Genomic DNA, 22632 nt, shown 5'->3' with positions numbered 1-22632 from the left:
CTGACTTCAAGGGCCCAATTTTAGTCGTAACCATTTTTTTTCTTTTTACGTGCCTAAAAAAGCTTTTACTATCCTCCTTTATATTTTTGGCCAGTTTTCCTTCATAGCTCATTTTTTCTCTGTGTATTGCCTTTTTTAGTTATCCGCTGTTGCTCTTTAAAAGCTTCCCAGTCCTCCGGCTTCCCACTCATCTTTGCTATGTTGTACTTCTCTTTTATTTTTATACAGTCCTTAACTTCCCTCGTCAGCCACGGCTGCCCCCGCCTCCCCTTAGGATCTTTCTTCCCCTTTGGTACGAACTGATCCTGCACCTTCTGCATTATACCCAGAAATACCTGCCATTGTTGTTCCACTGCCATCCCTGCGAGGGTCTTGTACCGTTGAACTTTGGCCAGCTCCTCCCTCATAGTTCCATAGTTCCCTTTATTCAACTGCAATACTGACACTTCCGATTCTCCCTTCTCCCTCTCAAACTGCAGATTAAAACTTATCATATTATGGTCGCTACCTCCTAATGGCTCCTCTACTTTGAAGTCCCTGATCAAATCCGGTTCATTGCGCAACACCAGATCCAGAATTGCCTCCTCCCTGGTAGGCTCTAGTACAAGGTGTTCTAAGAATCCATCTCGGAGGCACTCCACAAACTCCCTTTCTTGGGGTCCAGTACCATCCTGATTCTCCCAGTCTACCCGCATGTTGAAATCTCCCATAACAACTTTGTGACAGGCCAATATCAACTCCTGATTCAACCTGCACCCTACCTCCTGACTACTGTTTGGGGGCCTGTAGATAACTCCCGTTAGGGTCCTTCTACCCTTAGAATCTCTCAGTTCTATCCATACTGACTCTACATCTCCTGACGCTATGTCCCCCCACGCAAGGGACCGAATATCATTCCTCACCAACAGGGCTACCCCACCTCCTCTGCCCACCAGTCTGTCCTTTCGATAGCACATATAGCCATGAATATTCATTTCCCAGGCCCTGTCCATTTGAAGCCACATCTCAGTTATCCCCACAACATCATACTTGCCAACTTCCAACTGAGCCTCAAGCTTATCCACCTTATTTCTTATGCTTCATGCATTCATATATAATATTTTTAATTTGTTTCTCCCCTCACCCTTCCTATCAATCCCTATTTCACTTGGCCATATTGTACGATCCCTTTTTTGAGTTTTCTGCTTCATTGATTCTGTTGTCTTTCTTAACTTCTCTTATTCTCACTTTCCCTTTAACTTCATTCTTAAATTTCCAGTTTGGCCCCTCCCCCCCCATTACTTAGTTTAAACACGCGCGTGTTGCAGTGGCAAAACTGCCTGCCAGAAAGCTGGTCCCCCACCTATTAAGATGCAAACCGTCCCTCCTGTACAATTTATCCTTACCCCAAAACATATGCCAGTGATCCAAGAATTTAAATCCTTGCTTCCGACACCAGTCCCTCAGCCACACATTCAGGTCCATTATCTCTCTGTTCCTGCCCTCTCCAGCCCAAGGAACTGGAAGCAAACCGGAGATAACCACCCTGGAAGTCCTGCTTTTCGGCCTTCTTCCAAGTTCTCTGAAGTCCCGCTGTAGAATGCTCCTCCTTTTCTTCCCGATGCCATTAGTGCCGACATGCACCACCGCCTCTGGCTCTTCACCTTCGCCCTTGAGTATTCCCTGCACTCTATCAGTGACATCCTGGATCCTGGCACCAGGAAGGCAACACACCAGCCTCAAATCTCGCCTGGTGCCGCAGAAACCCCTGTCAGTCCCTCTCACAATGGAGTCCCCTATTACCACAGCTCTCCGTGATGTCTGACTTCTCGGCTCTGCCTCTACGGCAATTTTTGTCTCGCAGACCTGTCCACCTCTCAGACTGGCAGTGTCGTCTGTCTCGGCAGTTTCCAAGACAGTCAGCCTGTTTACAATAGGTGCTTCCCCTGGGGTCTCTTGTACTTCATTCGTGTCTTCCTTTGTCATCGACATCCCCCTTCCCTCTTCAGGTATCCTCGGTGTAGTGACTTTGCTGAAGGTCCTGTCCAGAAAATTCTCATTCTCTGGGATGAGCCTGAGGTCTTCTATTTCTTTCTTCAGTGCTGCAACAACCTCCTTCAGAAGCTGAATGTGTACACACTTACCACAGCTATGGGAGCCAGAAACATCATCAGTGTCCCTGACCTCCCACATCATGCATGCAGCACACTGAATCAGCTTGGCAGTCATGTCTTCACCCTCTTCAACAGTGGCGTAGTCTCCTCACTGAGCCTCTTCACCGAAAACTCGCACTTTACTCACTAGGCACTTCCCTCAGCCCTTGTGTGTTTGCTGTGAGTCTGTGGACTCTTAATTAGGTTAGAGGAGGAGGGTGGGAGGGAGGCCCTACCGTGTAGGACCTGGGGCTGAGAACACACCTACTTAAATAGCACTCCGCTGCAAAAAGGACCCGCTGGCTTCGAGGTAAGTACTTAAATAGCACTCACTTACCTTCCCAACTGCCTCTCTGCCCTGACCTCACGTCCGCCCAGCTCGCACCGCTCTCCGCTGCATACCATTATGTTTTCTACTACCAACATTAAGCTAACTGTTGCATAGCTTCTTGGACACTTCCTATCTCCTTCTTAAATGCAGGTTAATGCCAGCAATCCACAAGCCCTCAGGCAATGTTCAAATTTATAACAAATCTCCAAACGAGTGAAGTGTCTCTGTTATTTTAGCTCTAGATTATTTTAACATGTCAGGGTTTTAACTTTTTTAAAAACCCAAAGAACTGCGGATGCTGTAAATCAGGAATAAAAACAAAGTTGCTGGAAAAGCTCAGCAGGTCTGGCAGCATCTGTGGAGGAGAAAACAGAGTTAGCATTTTGGGTCCGGTGACCCTTCTTCGGAACTGAGAACTCAAAGCTGTCTGAAGAATGGTCACCGGACCCAAAACATTAACAGTTTTTTCCTTCACAGGTGTTGCCAGACCTGCTGTGCTTTCCCAGAAACTTTGTTTTTGTTTTTAACCTTTCTGATTTCGACTGGTTACTTTGACATTTTTTTTAAAATGCAGCCGTATCTCTTCAAACCTTACCTTCTCCTGCTGTGTCCCTCATAAATACTGAGCCAAAATTATTTAATATGTCAGCCATGTTGCTATTGGTGCATCTGATTTGACCATGTCCACCCTTTAGAGATCTTATTTCCATGAAGACTTTCCTTTTTCAAATACATGTAGAATGTTTTTATGTTCCATGATGAATTTAAATTCATTATTCCTTTTTGCCTTCCTAATTTTACATTTTTCTCCTAACTACTTCATATTTTTCCTTGACATGCTTACCTCTCCTGTCTGTGTTCTTATTGTATCCCTTATGCCTTTATTCACCCGTGTTGTTTCATTAGAGATTAATTTGACCTTGTTTTTTTTGCAAAATAAATGTTTTCCTGGATATCACTGAAAACAGTATCAAACATTTCTGAAGAAAGGTCTCGACCACAAACGTCAAACTTTCCTGGTCCTCTGATGCTGCTGTGTTCCTCCAGCTTCACACCGTGGTATATCAGATTCTCCAGCGTCAGCAGTCCCTACTATCTCTCTCAAACATTTCCAGTTGTGTTCTACATAATTATTTGGCAATATTGTTGTCTTATTTTATTTTCTAAAAGTCTGTTTTGAGTCTTTCAGGTCTGTTTACCCCAATCTATTACCTTGGCCTTTGATGCACATATATTTCTCAAACATGATCATACATAATATATTGTTAGCACTATCATTTAACTGATTCTTTACTTTCACTTCTCCTACCCATCATATCTAGTAGTAATCCTTATTTTCATGCCTTTCATGTAACAGGTTAGAAAGGCCTTATGAACACATTGTAGGAAATGCATTCACTTAACCTCTTTACTAACTTCTTTTGATCAATTGTAGTTCAAATCCCCTATGATTATGCTTTTATTTATTTCCATTATTAAATTATTGTTTGGAATAAAATAACAAAGGTTAACAGGGGCAAAGCAGGTGACTGGGTGTTGGTAATGATGCTCATTTAATGAGTTGGTCTAGGGTTTAATCCCTATCGTAACATTACTGCCATTCTGTAATCGTTAATTTACATATTTCACTCTCCACCTTCCTCATTGCCAAGTGATCTGTAAAGTCTCTCTAATAACATGCTAAATGCTCTTTTTATCTCTTAATTCTAAGATAGCATCATTACACTTCTACTGCTACTGTTATCTCAAAAATATATTTACTGCACCCACCCTTTTTCTGTCTTTTCCTAAAGATTTTATGGTCTGCAATGTTTTAATTCCCTGTTCTGATTTTGTTTTTTGTTCCATATCTTAGTAAGCTTTCCTAAACATATTTCATAATGTCATAATACAGACTCCTGCTCCCTTGTCTTGTAACAGATTTTATGAAATTGTTGTGGAGTTTAACAATTACTTGAAGCGGAGTCTGTGTCCAGCAATACCCCACTTCTCTTTCCACCCCCTCTCCTTCTATCTCATCATTTAACTGCAACAAGGTAAAAGAGTTTGTTTGTCAATTCAATAAATGTATAACTATTTAAACATTGTGATTATTAAAGATACAAACAGGTAGGATTCATTTGTTTTTAAATAGAGTGAATATTTTTGCACTTAACCCTGTGAGAAAAATACATGCTCTGACTTTCACACTCAGAGTTCACACACACAAACAGGTAGATTAGGAACTGGGGTAGACGGTTGAAGCAATTTAAAGCCTACATAGTAAAAATGCATACAGTTCTTGAAGGCTGGCTTCAGGCTAAACTTGGTGGTCCAGCTGAGTTTGGCGTGAGGTAATTGAAGGAAACAGACAGACGATTTATCGGATATTTTGAAGACAGCAACTGCAGGGTTAAGTTTTTTTTAAATCTCTGCAGCACATGGAATGTCAAAACAAAACAAGAACAGCAGCCAGAGTTTGAAACTTGCAAGTTGCACGAAGAGAAAAACCCCACACAGGGATCTTCTTTCTTCAGCATCTCCTGGTCCACAGAGAGAAACAGGTGCTTAAACACAAAGGGTTAACTGACTTGTCACATGACCCTCTCTCTCCAACTATCCAATGACGATGCAATAACCTTGAGGTGTTATTGCTGAACTGTTAAATCAAAAATCCAGATAAAGTTCTGGGGCTCGAGTTCGAATCCCGCCATGGCAAACGGTGGAATTTGAATTCGATAAATAAGTGGAATTAACAATCTAATGATGACCACAGATCTATTGCAGCTTGTTGGGAAAAGCCCATCCAGCTCACAAATGTCCTCTAGGGATGGAAACTGCCATCATTCCCTGGTCATGTGACTCCAGGCCCACAGCAAAAACCCTCTGGGCAATTAGGGATGGCCAATAAATGCAGCCTAGCCAGTGACACCCTCATCCCGTGAATAAATGAAAATAAAAATTAAAATAACACAAATGTCTGTGGCAAGAGATGATTCCACTTGTCTGGCTAGATTACACGTTGGCACATTCTCTGCATAGCTAGAGTAATTTTGTCCAGATGATTATATCATAAGTTATTCCCATCGATTGTACTCCTTTTAAAAAAAAATTCATTTAAGGAATTTGGCATCAATGGTTGAGCCAATATTTATTGCCCAGCCCTTGTTGACCTGAAGAAAGTGGTTGCTGCTCGACCCATTGTAGTACATTGGTGTGGGGGCGCCCACAGTGCTGATAGCAAGCTCCAGGATTTTGACCCAGTAATGAAGGAACAACAATTTATTTTCAAGTCAGGATGGTGAGAGTCGTGGAGAGGAACTTGGAGAAGTTGGTGTTCCCATGTAACTGCCACAACTGACCTTCTAATTGGTAGCTGTTGGGGGAATTGGAAGTTGCTGTCGAAAGAGCTTTAGTGAGTTGCAATAGAGCATTTAGGAAAGTTGCCATTGGCCTTCGAGGCTACTCTCTCATTGGAGAAAGAAACTAGTGGTTGTTTAACTTGAAGGTGATCTCCCCTCAGGCAAGGGAAGAGGTTCACCAGGAGGGTCCTTCATGATTACTTCAGCTACAGGGGACTTGAACCCACATTGTTGGTGTCGCTGTAAACCAGTTTTCAGCTGACCGAGTATTGTTTATGCCACTGGGGCAGCTGCTGAGAGTGTGACATTGGGGAATCCAGTGGACAGATGCAGCTAGTATTTTAGGTTAATCTTTGATGAAGCGGAAAGTAAACTCACAGTGAGTAGTAAATCATTGAATGTGCTTTGAATGGAGATGTCGTTATTATCCTAAGTGGCTATGATGTCTCAGTAGGACAGCTCCAAAGTAATCATCTTGGCTTTGCTCCAAAGTGGAGATGCAGCCAGAAACTGAACACAGACAGGTGTCTTCTCTCATCTTTGCTTCTAGACAACTGTGGCCCGATTATTAAAAGGAAAATACAAAATTCCGCTTTTTGTAATCAGACTCATTGGATAGAAAAGCTTATCTATTCTATCCCAATAAGTATTAGAATGTTCAAGTTCAGGAAAAGAAATTCATAGGAACCTCCACAGGAGCTACTGAATATGATTTAGTCATAGAGATATACAGCACGGAAACAGGCCCTTCAGTCCAACCTGTCCACGCAAATCAGATATCCTAAATTAATCTAGTCCCATTTGCCAGCATTTGGCCCAAATTTCTCTAAACCCTTCCTATTCACGTACCCAGCCAGATGCCTTTTAAATGTTGTCATTGTACCAGCCTCCACCACTTCCTCTGACAGCTCATTCTGTACTCACACCAGCCTCTGCATGAAAAAGTTGCCCCATAGGTCCCTTTTAAATCTTTCTCCTCTGACCCTCTACTTTTGCGCTCCCTTACCCTGGGGAAAAGACCTTGGCTATTCATCTTATCCATATCCCCTCAGGATTTTATCAACCTCTATAATGTTACCCCACCAAAGCTTTAGGGGAAATAGCCCCAGCCTATAGCCTGTCCATACAGCTTAAACCCTCTAATCCTTCACACTCCTTGTTAAACTTGAAAGGGTTCAGAAAAGATTTACAACATCTTCCCTATAGCAAAGAGACCAGAACTGAATGAAACCGATGTAGAAAATTGCTTAGGAATGACTATTGTTTGTCTGTAAATTAGAGAGACATTAAGGAGACTGCAGGGAAGTACATTTCTCATCTACAGAACTGTTCTTGTTTAAGAATACTGATCATTTACTTCTCCATATTTTACAGATATGCCCAAGTACTTTGAGAAAACCACATTATAAAATCCTTTACTATTCCTGAAGCATTTCTTAAAGCCTGATGTTCTACAAAGGGGTCTCAGCAAAAATCAATTTCTTATTTGAAAATGTTATAAGGGTGGGTTCCAACCTGGACCCATAATTTTTAATATTATACTCCTGTTGGTTAATTTGAACCTAACTGGTTCAAAAATCTATGACTAACTTTCAATAATTTATAGTACTAATTCTTAACTTACCCCGACCCTCCTGCTTGTCAACATTCTCAACTCATCACTACTCACCCACTCTTCTTGGTCACAACTTCGAAAACTAGCCACATCATCCAACAAGCCTCCTGACCCCAAAATGAGGGCTCACACCTCTCCCTCTCTCGTCCTTCTGTGACCTTCATGCCTGCTGCCTCCCCTAACTCACGTTGTCCCCTCCGGCTCAACGGAACTCTCACGCAGTCACTCCTCATACTTCCCGATCCTCCTTTCACCGTCATCTCTCTTACTTGCTGCTTCCCTCTCCAAAGCTCCTCCTCTGCCTCTACCAACTTGCTTCCTGTCCTATTTGCTGCCTCTCCCTTACTATTCCTTTTACCTATCTTCCCTTCAATCCTGCTTTGTCATTCAATAGTAACAACATGGTCTGACTTTAACCTCAAAGCTACATTCCTACACAGATTCTCCCTTATCAATGAATGAAAGATTATCTTAAAAACGCCTGAAAAATGTAAAGATTCTGCATCCATTACCTTTTAAGGAAGGGAATTCCAAAGACTGACACCCTCAATGAAATGTTCCTCCCCATCTTAAATGAGTGATCTTCTATTTATGAATGATTATCTAGCAAGAGAAAACACCTTTTCCACATGTCCCAGTCTAGTCCCCTCAAAGGGGTGTTTCAATCGAGTTACCCATGACATTTCTAACCTCAAAGATACAGACCCTGCTTAATGAGGAAAGGTTAGACAGGCTATCTATTCACTCCAGGTACAAGTCTAATAAACCTTCTCTGTACTGCTTCCAACATATTAAAATCCTTTTGTAAAAAGTAACCAGTGCTGTAGATTTTGGTTCACCAGTGACGAGGCAAGACGCAACCAGACCAGACGAGACCAGAGCAGACCAGACCAGACACGACCACATGTGACCAGATGTGACCAGACCAGATGAGATGAAACAAGATCCAGTCCAGACGAGACCAGACGAGATGAGACCAGACGAGATCAGACAAGACAAGACAAGATGAGATCAGATGTGACCAGACCAGATGAGATGAGACCAGACATGACCAGACGTGATCAGACCAGACGAGATGAGACCAGACATGACCAGACCAGCCAAGACCAGGCGTGACCAGAACCGACCAGACCAGAGGAGACAAGATGAGACCAGATGTGACCAGACCAGACACGACCAGACCAGACCAGACCAGACGAGTCCAGATGCAACCAGACCAGACACGACAAGACGTGACCAGATGAGACGAGACCAGATGTGACCAGACCAGACCAGATGTGACCAGAACAGAGCAGACCATACCAGATGAGACCAGAACAGACGCGACCACACCAGGCCAGACATGACCAGACCAGACGCAAACAGACCAGACATGATCAGACAAGAAGTGACGAGACAAGACCAGATGAGACAAGACCAGACGAGATGAGACCAGACCAGACCAGTTGTGACGTGACAAGGCATGGCCAGACAAGACCAGACACAACAAGACAAGACTAGACACGACAAGACCAGACCAGACCAGACCGGACCAGGTCAGACAAGACCAGACCAGACCAGACAAGACGTGACCAGGCGAGACCAGACAAGACGAGCACAGACGAGACGAGACCAGATCTGACTAGACCAGATGAGACCAGAGCAGACCAGACCAGACATGACCACTCGTGACCAGATGCGACCAGACCAGACGTGACCAGACCAGACGAGACGAGACCAGATGTGACCAGACCAGACCAGACGAGACCAGACCAGACAAGATGTGACCAGACGAGACCAGACAAGACTAGCCCAGACGAGAAGAGACCAGATCTGACCAGACCAGACGATACCAGACCAGACGAGACGAGACCAGACGAGACCAGACCAGACTAGATGAGACCAGACTAGACCAGACTAGACGAGACCAGACTAGACCAGACCAGACTAGTCCAGACCAGACTAGACCAGACCAGACTAGACCAGACCAGACCAGACCAGACCAGACCAGACCAGACTAGACCATACCAGACTAGACCAGACCAGACCAGACCAGACCAGACCAGACTAGACGAGACCAGACCAGACCAGACGAGGCCAGACCAGACCAGACTAGACCAGACCAGACTAGACCAGACCAGACCAGACCAGACCAGAACAGACTAGACCATACCAGACTAGACCAGACCAGACCAGACCAGACCAGACCAGACCAGACTAGACCAGACTAGACCATACCAGACTAGACCAGACCAGACTAGACCAGACCAGACTAGACCAGACCAGACGAGGCCAGACCAGACGAGGCCAGAAAAGACCAGACCAGACCAGACACAACCAGACCAGACGAGACCAGTCCAGATGTGACCAGACCAGACCAGACAAGGCGAGACAAGACGAGACATGACCAGACGAGACGGGATGAGACAAGACCAGTCCAGATGAGACCAGACAAGACCAGACCAGACCTGACAAGACAAGACCAGATGTAACCAGACCAGACATGACCAGACGTGACCAGACAAGACCAGGTGAGACCGGACGCGACCAGACTGGATGCGACCAGGCCAGACGCGACCAGACCAGACGAGACCTGATGCGACCACACGTGACCAGACCAGACAAGAAAAGACCAGGCAAGACCAGACCAGACCAGACCAGACCAAACCACACGTAACTCCAAGCCTACAGTAATATAGCTGATCCTTAACTGTCTTCTGCAATGGCTCAGTCTATTACCCAGTTCAAGGGCAATTAGGCATGGGTAATAAATGTCAGTCATGTCAGCAATGTCCACATTCCATGAAAGAATGAATGAGAAAATGTTAATGGCAGTCACCCCTGTTTGTGGCAAATGTGCATAATGTAGATCTTACCATGTTACACTCTCCTACTTCCAAATGTGTCCTTTCTGATCTGTATATGTTTCTTTTCTTGTTAAATTGTGTGTGTGTGTATTGCATTACAAGCCAAACTCGTCTCCTATTGTATTTACTTGATGCGCTATTAATAATTAGAGTCATGACAGAAGGTAGGTGAATAGCTACCATCTGTTACTAGATCGAGTAATAAAATGGATGGTCATGGATTTTTATTTATCCTCCTGGCATTGCTCCTGATCTCTGCTGATCAAATGGATAGTGCTGTTGCATGTCTTTCAGCTCAGACTCCTAGAGACGTAGTGAAGAAGTGATGAAACAGTACAAGGGTTGTGATTCTGTGCAACTGCACAATCCTGCCTCCTCTGTGCCCTGGTCTAGTTTCTACATCTGTAAAATTGGTGGGACTTCTAGCTTTTTAAGCTTTCAAAATAGCTCAAGTAATTTCCCCTTTCCAATGTTTCCAATATTAACTGCTTCTATTTTACCTGGCAAGCAAGATACCTGCTAGAAAGCAGCAGAGTTCTACTTTAAATCATCTAATAACGCCATTTGGGTCTGACCACACATTTAATCTCTGGCCTAGGTAGTAAAGCAGCAGAAATTGGCAGACTCCACGGATTTTTATTTTGAAAAGTACAAGCTATGTAAAAGTACTTTTGCCTAAAGGCAACTAGATCAAAGGCACTTTTCATTATGTTGTATATAAGTCCCCTGATGTTAATTGTAAAGCATCAGCTTGTTCCAATGTTAATTTCAGAAAACATGTAAAATACTGTTTCTGCAAGAACAGTTCAGAGGATGGGAATTCTGTGGTAAGTGGCTCAACTCCTCAGTCTCCAAAGCCTATTCATCATCCACTCGAGGCAGGAGTGTGATGGAATACTACCAACTTACCTGGAGGAGCGCAGCTCGAATGCATTTTGGAAAAAAAAACACGTCACTATCCAAAATGAAGCAGCTCACTTGATTGGTACTGCATCTACAGATGTGAGTTTGCAGATCATAGTGTTTTACCTGGTGTAGCAATGCTTGTATTGTATGCTCACATAATGTGAGAAACCAGACATAGATTTTGGAGAATCCATAAGAATTTGTTATAAATGACTCTCATCGTTACATTTCCCAGGCACATTGGTTTCTGGGCTAATATTGATCCGGGAGGTACAAGCGAAGATTAGATTAGATTAGATTAGATTCCCTACAGTGTGGAAACAGGTCCTTTGGCCCAACAAGTCCACGCCGCCCTTTGAAGCATCCCACACAGACCCATTTCCCCTATAATCCACACACTCTGAACACTACGGGCAATTTAGCATGGCCAATCCACCTAGCCTGCACATCTTAGGATTGTGGGAGGAAACCGGAGCACCCAAAGGAAACCCACGCAGACACGGGGAGAATGTGCAAACTCCACACAGACAGTTACCCGAGGCTGGAATTGAACCTGGGTCCCTGGTGCTGTGAGCCTGCAGTGCTAACCACTGAGCCACCGTGCCACCCAAAGTTGGCTTCCAGTAGATTGCCATGCTTCAGGTGAGCTGTGATAAGGTGAAGTATGAAACCTTTAAACCTTCCGGTCTATGTTACGATGCAGTGATAATGTCATGAGCATGTCTCTGACCGACTGACGATCAGACATAATGTAGCTTCTACCATCTTAAACTTCCATTCTCACACCACCAGTGCACAGGGATAGCAATGTATGCCATCTTAGCCAAGGCGCCTTCAACACTACCTTCCAAATCTGCAACTTCCTCCAACAAGAAGGACAAGGGCAGCAGAAGCAAGACAATGCCGTGACTCACAAGATCTCCACTAAGCCATGCACAATCCTGATTTTAAACTATGTCATAATTCCTTCTCTGCCACTTGCTCAAAATTCTGAAATTCCCTTCCTAATGGCAATGTGCATGTGTCTACGTCCCATAGACAGCAGCAGTTCAAAACTTCTCAAGAGAAATTTGTGAGTGGAAATAAATGCTGGTCTAACTAGCGATGGTGACCTCCTGCACCATGACCACTCACCCCCTGCCAACCACAAGCAAAACAGACATAGCAAATAAATGATGACAAGGTGTAGAACAGGGTGAACACAGCAGGCCAAGCAGCATCAGAGGAGTAGGAAAGCTGACGTTTCGGACCTAGATCCTTCTTCAGAAATGGGGGAGAGGAAGGGGGTTCTGAAATAAATAGGGAGAGAGGGAGAGGCGGATGGAAAATGGATGGAGGAGAAGATAGGTGGAGAGGAGACGGACAGTTCAAGAAAGTGGGGATGGAGCCAGTAAAGGTGAGTGTAGGTGGGGAGTTAGGATGGAGATTGGTCAGTCTAGGAAAGACGGACAGGTCAAGGAGGTGGGGATGAGGCTGATAGGTAGGAGGTGGGGGTGGGGTGTGAGGTGGGAAAAGGGGATAGGTGGGAGAAAGGATGGACGGGTTAGGGGGGCGGGGTGAACTGGGCATGGTTTTGGGATGCATTTGGCGGATGGGAGAGTTTGAAGCTTGTCAAGTCCACATTGATACCACTGGGATGCAGGGTTCCCAAGGGAAATATGAGATGCTGTTCCTGCAACCTTGGCGTGGCATCATTGTGGCACTGGAGGAGGCCCAGGATGGACATGTCATCCGAGGAATGGGAGGGAGAGTTGAAGTGGTTTGTGACTGGGAGGTGCAGTCGTTTGTTCCGAACCGAGCGGAGGTGTTCCACAAAGCGGTCTCCAAGACTCTGCTTGGTTTCTCCGATGTAGAGGAGGCCACATCAGGAAGAGCGGATGCAGTATACCACATTAGCAGATGTGCAGGTGAACATATGCTTGATGTGGAAAGTCTTCTTGGGGCCCGGGATGGGGGTGAGGCAGGCGGTGTAGGGCAGGGGTAGCTCTTTCTGCGGTTGCAGGGAAAATTGCCGGGTGTGGTGGGGCTAGTGGGGAGTGTGAAGTGGACAAGGGAGTCACAGAGAGAGCAGTCTTTCTGGAAGGCAGATAAGGGTGGAGAGGGAAAAATGTCTTTGGTGATGGGGTCAGATTGCAGGTGGTGTAAGCGCCGGAGAATGATGCGTTGTATCTGGAGGTTGGTGGGGTAGTATGTGAGGATGGGGGAACTCTGTTTTTGTTGTTATTGCAGGGAGGGGGTGTGAGGGATGAATTGTGGGAAATGCAAAAGATGCAGTCGAGGGCATCTTCAACCACTGTGGAGTGGAATTTGCTGTCCTTGAAAAACTAGGACATCTGGTATGTCCAGGAGTGGAATGCCTCATCATGTGAGCAGATGCGGCAGAGGTGAAGAAATTCCAACATTCTCTTGATTCAAGACCATTTCTTTAAATCAGTAAATTAGATGTGTCATTCTGCAATTTAAGAAGGTGGTGCTTAGACTAACCTCTTTTGTTGGGAAATTTTTAGACTGAACATTTTAAAATCTTTAGCTGCTCAGAGGCAGCATGGATTTTTAAACAATATGCACAACAGACAAATTGCATGTAAGTTTTTGAAGCAGTGACAAAAGTCTTAGACTCAGGAAAATCTATAGTGTTGTTTATTTCAGACTACAGAAAGTAGCAGGTAAAATTCCTCATAAGAGACTGTGAACTAAAAGTGAAAGTTATAGAATTGAAGGACAATTTTTGACCTGGTTCAAAATAAGGAGACAGAGAAGATGGTTAATGAACAGGAACATTAATTGGCAGAATGTGGTGTCCTGCAAGGAATGTGTGCTGGGGCTTCAACTATCCACGATTCATCAGTAATCTAGATGATAGGATGGAAAAGCACATATCCAGGTTTACCAGTGACAAAGATAGATAGTTGGTGAGTAGTGTCGATGGAAGCATATAATTACTAAAAGATATTGATAGCTTAGGTGGTTGGGCCAAACTATGTAGGTAAATATAAGGTAATTCATTTTGAACTTAAAAAAAATTGGTATACTTTCAAAAAGGAAGATCTAGATACAGTGGAAGTTCAAAGAGACTTGGAGTCCAGGGAGAAATATCATGTACAGGTGCAGAAAATAGTCAAAAAACTGAATGCAATTTGGGACTTTATAGATGACGATAACATAATGCACTTGAAGTCAAAATTAAGCTGTACAAATTTATTATAGACCATACCCAGAGTAGCGCAGACAGACACATCTTAGAATAGATATATTAGTCTTTGACGGTGTCCAACATACATTCAGTGGAATGATACCTGGACAAAGCAACAAATGATTCTGTAAAATTTGATTAAGTTTCCAAGATAAAAGGAGGAAAACATAGCCTCTGAAAATCTAAACTATTTGCATCAATTGGAGAGCTTCAGACTAATGGGGCAGAGCCTAAAACTTTGAGTGATTACTTGGTTGAAGACTATATCTTCTGTCCCAAATAGCAATTGATTCTAGATCAGTTCTTAATTCTAAAAGTGAAATTGATAGATCTTTGTTACCTAAACATGTACTGTGTGATCCATAGGTGTATGGAATTAGGTCACAGATCAACTGTCATTAAATAGAACGACAGGTTTGAAGTACTAAGTCACCTACTCCTGTTCCAATGTTACTTATACCCATGGAATTTGGTTCAAAGTTTCTGCCGACTTTGAACTTGGGCCTTTATGTTGAAGGGGCATGTTTGGTAAACGAAGTACTAGCCCATTGAGCATCATAATGGGGGCCCATGAAGGCTTCCAGATCTGAGTTGTGGCTTGGGCCACTTCATGTGCAAACAAAAATCACAGCATATTTTGACTCCTTGTAATAATGAACCGATTACCATTTAAAGGATGTTTTTGAAACAGGAGCAAAGAAAGTGGGCAGCAACATCCTCCCCTATGTGAGCAGAATTTGAATTTCTGGATCAAGCAAGTATGAAGCTGCAACCCAGAGTGCTGCAGGGACCTTCCATGTATATTTTAAAAAGATGACTCAGGATGTTTTGATGTGCTACAACGCAGATCACAGGTGGATAATTCTGTGATTCTCCACGTTTGAACTCCATGATATTTAGACAAGGAGAGGACAGAAGATTCAAGTATTTCTCATGTGGTCATTGTTTTTATCACTTTGACCTCCACCCCTTATGGCTCTCCTATGCAGGTTTTCATTGCATTTATAAAATGCTTTTCTTTAAATTCATAAATTATAAATCTTTCTTAATATTCCAGGTACTATAGCAGGTGGCCTTGTAGATGCTATGGATGATGAAGGTGTTGAATGCCCACTCCCTTCTCTACAGACTCCACAATGGTGGAGCTAATCTTAATGCAAAGTGAGACCGAAAGCAGCAGCAATATAGACAAATCATGGGTTGTCACTGTATTCTTCAATAATTGCAACTATATAGTTGAAGAACTCCAGATAAATCTCCTTAGCAGAACATCAAAATTTTCTGCTAATATAAAAAAAAGTAAAATGAAAGTTGTCCAGGACCAATTATCTTTATGTCCTTCACAAATTACTACTGATGTTCATCAGAATTAACTTTAATAAACATGCATTCCTCTTATTTCTTCCAGGATGGCTTCATGAATTGGCAAAGAGGTTGGGAACTCCATACGTTTCCATTTCTTCAATGAGTGCCTACAACTCTGTGAACTCCACAAGCCAGGTCACCTCTGCTAACTCCAGCTCTGGAACAAACAGTTCCAGCTTTGAACTGCTCGGTGGCCCCTCAATCCGAAGCTCCTACATCACTTCGCTCTACTTTGCACTCAGTAGCTTAACCAGTGTGGGTTTTGGCAATGTGTCAGCTAACACTGACGCAGAAAAGATCTTTTCCATTTGCACCATGTTAATAGGAGGTAGGTTTGCAGTATTTTCCAGTGTAAGCTCTTTTTTCTCTTCCCAGTGTTGACAAGAGAAATGCCTGCATTCTTTAGGATGGAAGAAAAATCAATTCCAAACCCACTGAGGCTAGTTAACACAAGTTTAGCAAATATCAAAATTTGCCCCAAGAGGTTAACTCAGTTTAGAATGAAAACAGTAAAGGCTGGAAAGATTCAGCACATGCAGCGTTATTGTGGAGAAACAAGCAGAGTTCACAGGCTGGATTTTCAGCCTGGGGCAAAAACAGCTGCAGGCATTGGGTCATAATGCCTCCGGAACAGGAACCAATTTTCAATGTCTTAGTAAACAACATCTACCACTCAGCCCTCATCAATCTTCTTGGATACTTCCACAGAAAACTCAATCAAGTTTGTGAGACACCTGTCTCCTGTTACCAGTTGGTGTGGTTAGGATTTAAAGTTGGTGAACTCTTTGTTCAAGCAGAAGGCCTTAAAGAGCTCACTCAAAAGGTGAAGAGCTCTTGCTCACATCTTTCTTTTATTATTTTCCCCAGCTTCCCGCAAGATTTCTACCATCATAGCTTTCATTTGTTTGCCCCAGTTGGAACCCCGTGGTAGATCAGAAAGATATTTCTGTATTTGGCTAAGGTTCCAACAATTAAATAAACAATGCTTTTTAATTGCTTTTACTCAAGCTTGTTTCAGCAGCAGGTTAAAACATAATTTAGTGCAGGCCGGAATATTTTGGAATAGTATTTCCATCCTTGAGCAGAAGTTTCTTGTAAACGTTGCTAAAGGAAGAGAATTGCATTCCACTTTAATAATGAGCTGTTGATAGTCAATACGGCCTGAGGCTGAAAGATTCAACTTGCCCAAACTCTCAATATTAATTAGGTCGCCCTGTTCTTGATCTTTAACTGGCTTGATTCGGATTGTATTCATATTTCTTGTTCAAAGGTTCCTTCTTCAAGTGATATCAACCTGCAATTATAAATAATAAACTGAGTCAGATTCTAAGTATTGGCTTTGAATTTAATGGCCTTGAGTGGAGAGAAAAGTAAAATCAACTCAGGTCAAACTGAGGACTGCTTCTTTCATGTTTTGTGGATATATGTCAGTTTGAGGGTATGAACACTACAGTGTTGAAATTAAGCCCTGTATAGTAGTTCATATGAGCGCTCAGCCTGTTGGCTTAAAATTTATAATCTGAGCAAAAATGTTTGAAATCTGTTGACAATGGTAGTTTCATGCAACACAGACATAGTTTTGGTAAGGCTATATGAATTGTTTAGTTTCAGCTTCACGTTCCAATAATCCTTCTCTGAATATAGCTGCCTCTACAACCACAGATGGTTTGGCCTCAGCTGTACTGTTTTCTGAGGACCATAGGTGTTCCTGTCTACATATTGAACGAAAGTACCAGAGGGAGAGTATCAAGTGTAGAAGTATGTTTTTTACAGCCATTGTAAAAATGTCGGCAATGAAATAATAATTCTTGGGTTTACGGTCTCTGCTGTGAACTACTGAGGTTTCAGTTGCTGTTTGATTTGTTGATTGGCCTTCCTGCATATATATGGTAAGATCAAGCTTGTTAATTGTGTAGGTTATTAAGCATTCCATGGAATTGGAGGCTCTCTTTTAAGCTGTTTTACAGCATGATTTATATGCCAGCTATGAATAATTAATATTGATTTCACGCACAATATACTTGAACTGCAGTTTCTCTTTTTTGGTGTGTACTAAAGGAATAGGATCACAATATTTACAGTAGTCACAAGGGCTAGGATTTCTTTTTCGATTTCAGCAGGTTCTGAATGCTTTAATAACCTGAGTTTCATTTCTTATTTCTCCTTATGTTCTGTTAAGGAATTACTTTCCCAGTAATTTAATAGTCAGACAACAAGTAATTTCATTATTTTGGCCATTTCAATGCATGTCAGTCTTCACTATCTGTGAAAATGTAGACGCACCAGTCATGTTTCATTAGCTTTTATTCGTGGAAACCAAAATTACTACCAGTCTGTGGAATTGTTACCAGGCACTAAACAGTTTTTCACAGAATGTTAGTATAAACAATGCCCCAGACAGGAACTTAGACAATTAAAGCAGTTAAATAGGCTTTTGCCAATTTTTCCATTCCTACTGTGTTCCTACCTGCTTTCATGTGAGGTGTGGATTCACATACACATAAAACCCCATAGATTCAGTTACGAAAGGTTTAATGCTGATTTAGACAGAAGTCAGGTGTATGTTTTTCTAATCAGAGTTTCATTTCAACTGCATAGCACAAAACTCCTGTATACTAATTACTTGTTCTCACTTCTACATCTCACTTAATTCACCCCTCAGGATCTGCTGTTGTAAGGAAACAACCCAGCCTTTCCGATCTTTCTTTACACCTGCAATTTTCAACCTTGACAACATTCTTGTAAATTTCCTTTGTATGCTCTCTGGAGAAATTATGCCCTTATCATAATGTGGTAACTAGAACTGTACATGAAAGTCCAGCTGTGGCCAGTCCAAGATCTTATTTGTTCCCTGCATTGCATCCCTGCTCTTGTATTCAATTCCTTATCAGTGAAGGAAAGTATCTCATGCTCTCTCTTTTACGTTATATACCCATCTTGCCACTTTCAGGAACCAATAACATGCAAGATCTCTCATTTCCTACCCATCTCAGTACACTTACTCCTTCTCCGTGGACAATTGGCCTCTGAAATCTGTCAGCCCACCTTGACCATCCTAGCACTTCTATTATGTAAAGGCAGTATTACCTCGGCGCACACTTGCTCTGCAATCGCACCAGAAACTTACAAAAAGTAGCAGGTTGGCTTTTACACAAACAACACTAGTAAAGCATTGAAACCCATGACTGGTCCTTGTAACTGCCAATAATAGCATTGACATGGGCTGCTGGCCACGGTACTGGCTCCAGCAGGCACGGTCTGTCCCAGGCTAGCGCCTGGAATTTCGAAGTGCAATTGTGAAAAAAGCTTTTGGGACAAAATCCTTAGTTTTGTCCAAGGATATACAGTAAATAGAGATTGTGAATTCCTACAATGTATGACCAGCAGGATAATGCTTTTGTGCTAGAAATGCAAAACTTGTTAAATCATCTTCAAAAATTTCAACTTTGTCATTTACTGACTTTAAAATAGACTTTGATTACTAGACAGATTTCATCTTGACCAATCTGACACCATCATGCATTTTATTTGCAGAAAGTAGATATTATTAAAAATGCAATGACTTAACTCGTGTTGATGATGAAGACAAAATAATGGAGTGATTTAAAGGCTGTAATTTGGCACAGACGTATTTAATGTTTAGGCTATTGTACAATGATACACAATGATAAAGAGAGCAGTGGACTCGCAGGGAAGAGACAGCAATTTTTCAGACCTTGCACAAAGTGAAAAACAAATGCAAATATAAAACCAGCATAATCTCACATTTGGACAATAAGTTGGGCTGATCTGAACACAGCCTGGGCCAGGCCAACTATGTTCAGAAATCATAGGCCTAGATATAGCCTCGCCATTGTTATCAGCAGCCATGAGTTTATAATTGCCTTGCTAAATATGGAGCTAGAAGGTGTAGTCAAGCTTCTTCTGGATCTGCTTCATTCTCTTAGACTACATGCAATCACCACATTCCCATTTGGAATTTGCCCCACTTATTTTCATTCCCAGCTATACCGCAAGCATTGCCAGCCCTTTCTGAAAGCTTACTGCTTGATCACCACCCTTTCCAATTCACACCCTCTTAGCTGATATTTTGGCACTTGTCAACCTGTTCTTTATAAGCACTGAGCTGAGGCTACTGCCAGGGATGCTCTGGCCTCTATCTCAAAGCAGTAATGCTGGCAAGATTCCTGGCACATCAACCTGCTCAGTTACATCTACAAATAATGAGGCAACTTGCCCATTGTGATAGTGAGAGTAGATTTTTAACTTCACAAGTACACAAAAGATAAGTAAGTTAGTTCTTACTGATATGTTTCAGACTTATGTCGACATAAAGCTGGTAAAGATTTCAGAAATATAAATTTGTTGAGTTAATCCCAGTTCAGCACTTGCTGTGCTAAAGAAAACACATTTTGCATTGAGCTTTGCTTTGTGCATTCCTTCAACAGCTCTCATGCATGCTGTAGTATTTGGAAACGTGACTGCTATAATCCAGAGAATGTATTCCCGACGGTCCTTGTACCACACCAGGACAAAAGACTTGAAGGATTTCATCCGTGTTCATCGAATTCCCAAGCAGCTGAAACAGCGAATGTTGGAATGTTTCCAGACTACATGGTCTGTCAATAATGGCATTGATGCCAATGAGGTATGTGACACTGACACTTCCATCTACTTTGTTAACCACTGGGCCCTTACCTCCAATCCAGGAATTGAAGAACCAATTATTCTGTGAGGTATAAAAACGTGTCATGTAAGAAAAAGTCAACTTCCATTTTTCCTCACATTGTTGCTAAGTTGTTCCCTTACCTGTACAGCCAAGCCAGTCTATTTGAATAAGTAACAATTTGTTCATGTAGTTTAAATCTCTTAAAGCCAATTAATGTGGCTGTGCACCAGTATGAATCTGTCATCATCTGCTAAAATGCCCATGAACATGTTTTTTAAAACAATGAGAGAGTCCAAGAAATGCAATCCACAGGTGAGTGTACCCAATAATCTTTCCATATTGTGGTATCTCCTCTTCTGAAAATACTGGTGGTATCTCCTCTTCTGAAAATACTGGTTGCGTCTCCCCAGAGAACTTTGCAGGATAGAAGGAGGTGTTTGTGTCAATGCCAGTTCCTTGCCAGAAAAGACAAAACTAATTCTGTTTTCTGGCTATACTCTTGATAGCCTCTGTTTCAACTGTTTATATATTCTTCCCTTAAGGAGACAGTGGCATCTGCTTCAACTAATCCCTGTGGTACTGTATTCCATGCTTTAAAAAGTCTGGCAAGCAACTACTTCTATTCTACCTCCTTAATGCAATGGATACAATTTTGAATTAATGACCCTGTCCTCATCATGCACACCAAACAAAGGAATTATCACTCAAAGGAAATAGTTATTTCTTCTTCATTCTGTCAGCAGCTTTCGTCACCTTTAATATTCTCCTGCTAAAGTTGTTTTAGCCTGGTGAATTTTTTTGGCATTTCTTAATTTCCTTCAATGCAAAGCAATTGGTGTAACTTATCCAGATTTCCCTCCCCATCAGTTGTAAAACCATTTTTGTGGGAACATGACTTCGAAACCTGCAGCTAACTGGGTCAGGGCAACATGCAGAAGTTTAGCTCAGACAAGGGAAAAGGGAATTGCATTCCTGACTATGAACCTGCTGTTCAACTAAAGAATGCCAACAGTTAATCTGAATTTACACATTTTCTTTAGGGTGCAAGGGCTATCTATAATTCTCTCTTCTTTAACTAGGAAAATATGCCAACTCCCAAAGTCTCTTACAACTACCACAGAGCAGTGTTGAAAGTTGGATCTTTCCTGGTTTATATCATTCAAATATTAATTTACCTATCGAGCTCTACAGATCCATCCAACATCCTTCAATATTCATCAAGATCATAGGTTTAAAACAGACTGGTCCAAATATTACAATCAGTGCTGGAGCCATTGCACCCAATGTTGATCAGACAGAGAATTGCACACTCAGACACGTTTAGAAAGGCTCTGACTTCCAGTGCCGCAGCCAGAACTCCCTCAGCGTGGGAATCCATACAGAAACCTCTGATGAGAACCAGGGCAAAAAGTTCATCCCCTTTTTATGTCACTTGCTATCGTAAACCAAGTTTTAATGCCTGGTCTGAATATTACTGAATGGGTGAATGCATGAATGAGTGAAGGGTGGGATAGTAGGAAGGGCTAGGTAAGTGCATTGTTCATCAGCTAGTGAAGTGAAAGATCAGAGTTGGTGATGGAAAGAGTAGTCACTTGACAGGTGAGTGGCGTAGTAGAATGGTTGATGGATAGGTTGATAGGTGGTTAGCGTGGTCACTGGGCAAGGTTACAGATGGTAAGGTTGTAAGCTAATCCAACAAGTAGTTAAGCAGATGATAGGGAACAATTTATTCTTTAATTGACTGCATAGATATAAGGGGAGAGAAAAAAAGGGCTTTAATGAGACAGCAGTAGTGCCGCTACCTCTGAGATAGGAGGCCTGGGTTCAACTCCCATTTACTCAAGAGGTATTTCACAATATATCTGAAGAGGCTGATCTGAAAGTTTCTAGATAGGAAGGCTGGTTTGAAAGAGTAAAGGGAGAGCAGGTAAGACTGAGAAGTTAACAAACTATTTACAAAGGAAGGTTTCTATCTCACCATCTAGCCTGGATCAAAATTGATAATATCACCCAAGGATAGTTTCTAAAAAATAGGATTTGGAGTTTGGAACCAAAGAATTTTATTCAGAGAGAAGGCACCTCAGGAAGGACATAATGACCTTGGAGAGGGTACAACAGAGGTGTACAAGGCTGGTACCTGAATTTCAGGGATTAAGTTATAAGAGATATTATACAAACTAGGCTTGTTTTTTTTATAATTTAGAAGGTTAAGGGATAATCTGATTGAAGACTTC

At 42.4% G+C, this 22632-nt stretch overlaps 1 protein-coding gene across 1 annotated transcript in view; it reads left to right on the top strand.

Annotated features, from left to right (window-relative positions):
* kcnh3 (potassium voltage-gated channel, subfamily H (eag-related), member 3) overlaps positions 1–22632 on the top strand; it is a 587271-nt gene that overhangs the window by 441006 nt on the left and 123633 nt on the right. The window contains exons 8-9 of the mRNA XM_048534608.2: positions 15773–16057; positions 20178–20377. Coding sequence (XP_048390565.1) covers positions 15773–16057; positions 20178–20377 — 485 coding nt within the window. The remainder of the gene's footprint in view (positions 1–15772; positions 16058–20177; positions 20378–22632) is intronic.

The sequence above is a fragment of the Stegostoma tigrinum genome, chromosome 7 (genome assembly GCF_030684315.1).
Source record: "Stegostoma tigrinum isolate sSteTig4 chromosome 7, sSteTig4.hap1, whole genome shotgun sequence".
NCBI classification, from domain to species: Eukaryota; Metazoa; Chordata; class Chondrichthyes; order Orectolobiformes; family Stegostomatidae; genus Stegostoma; species Stegostoma tigrinum.
This window is presented reverse-complemented; position numbering and strand designations above follow the sequence as displayed.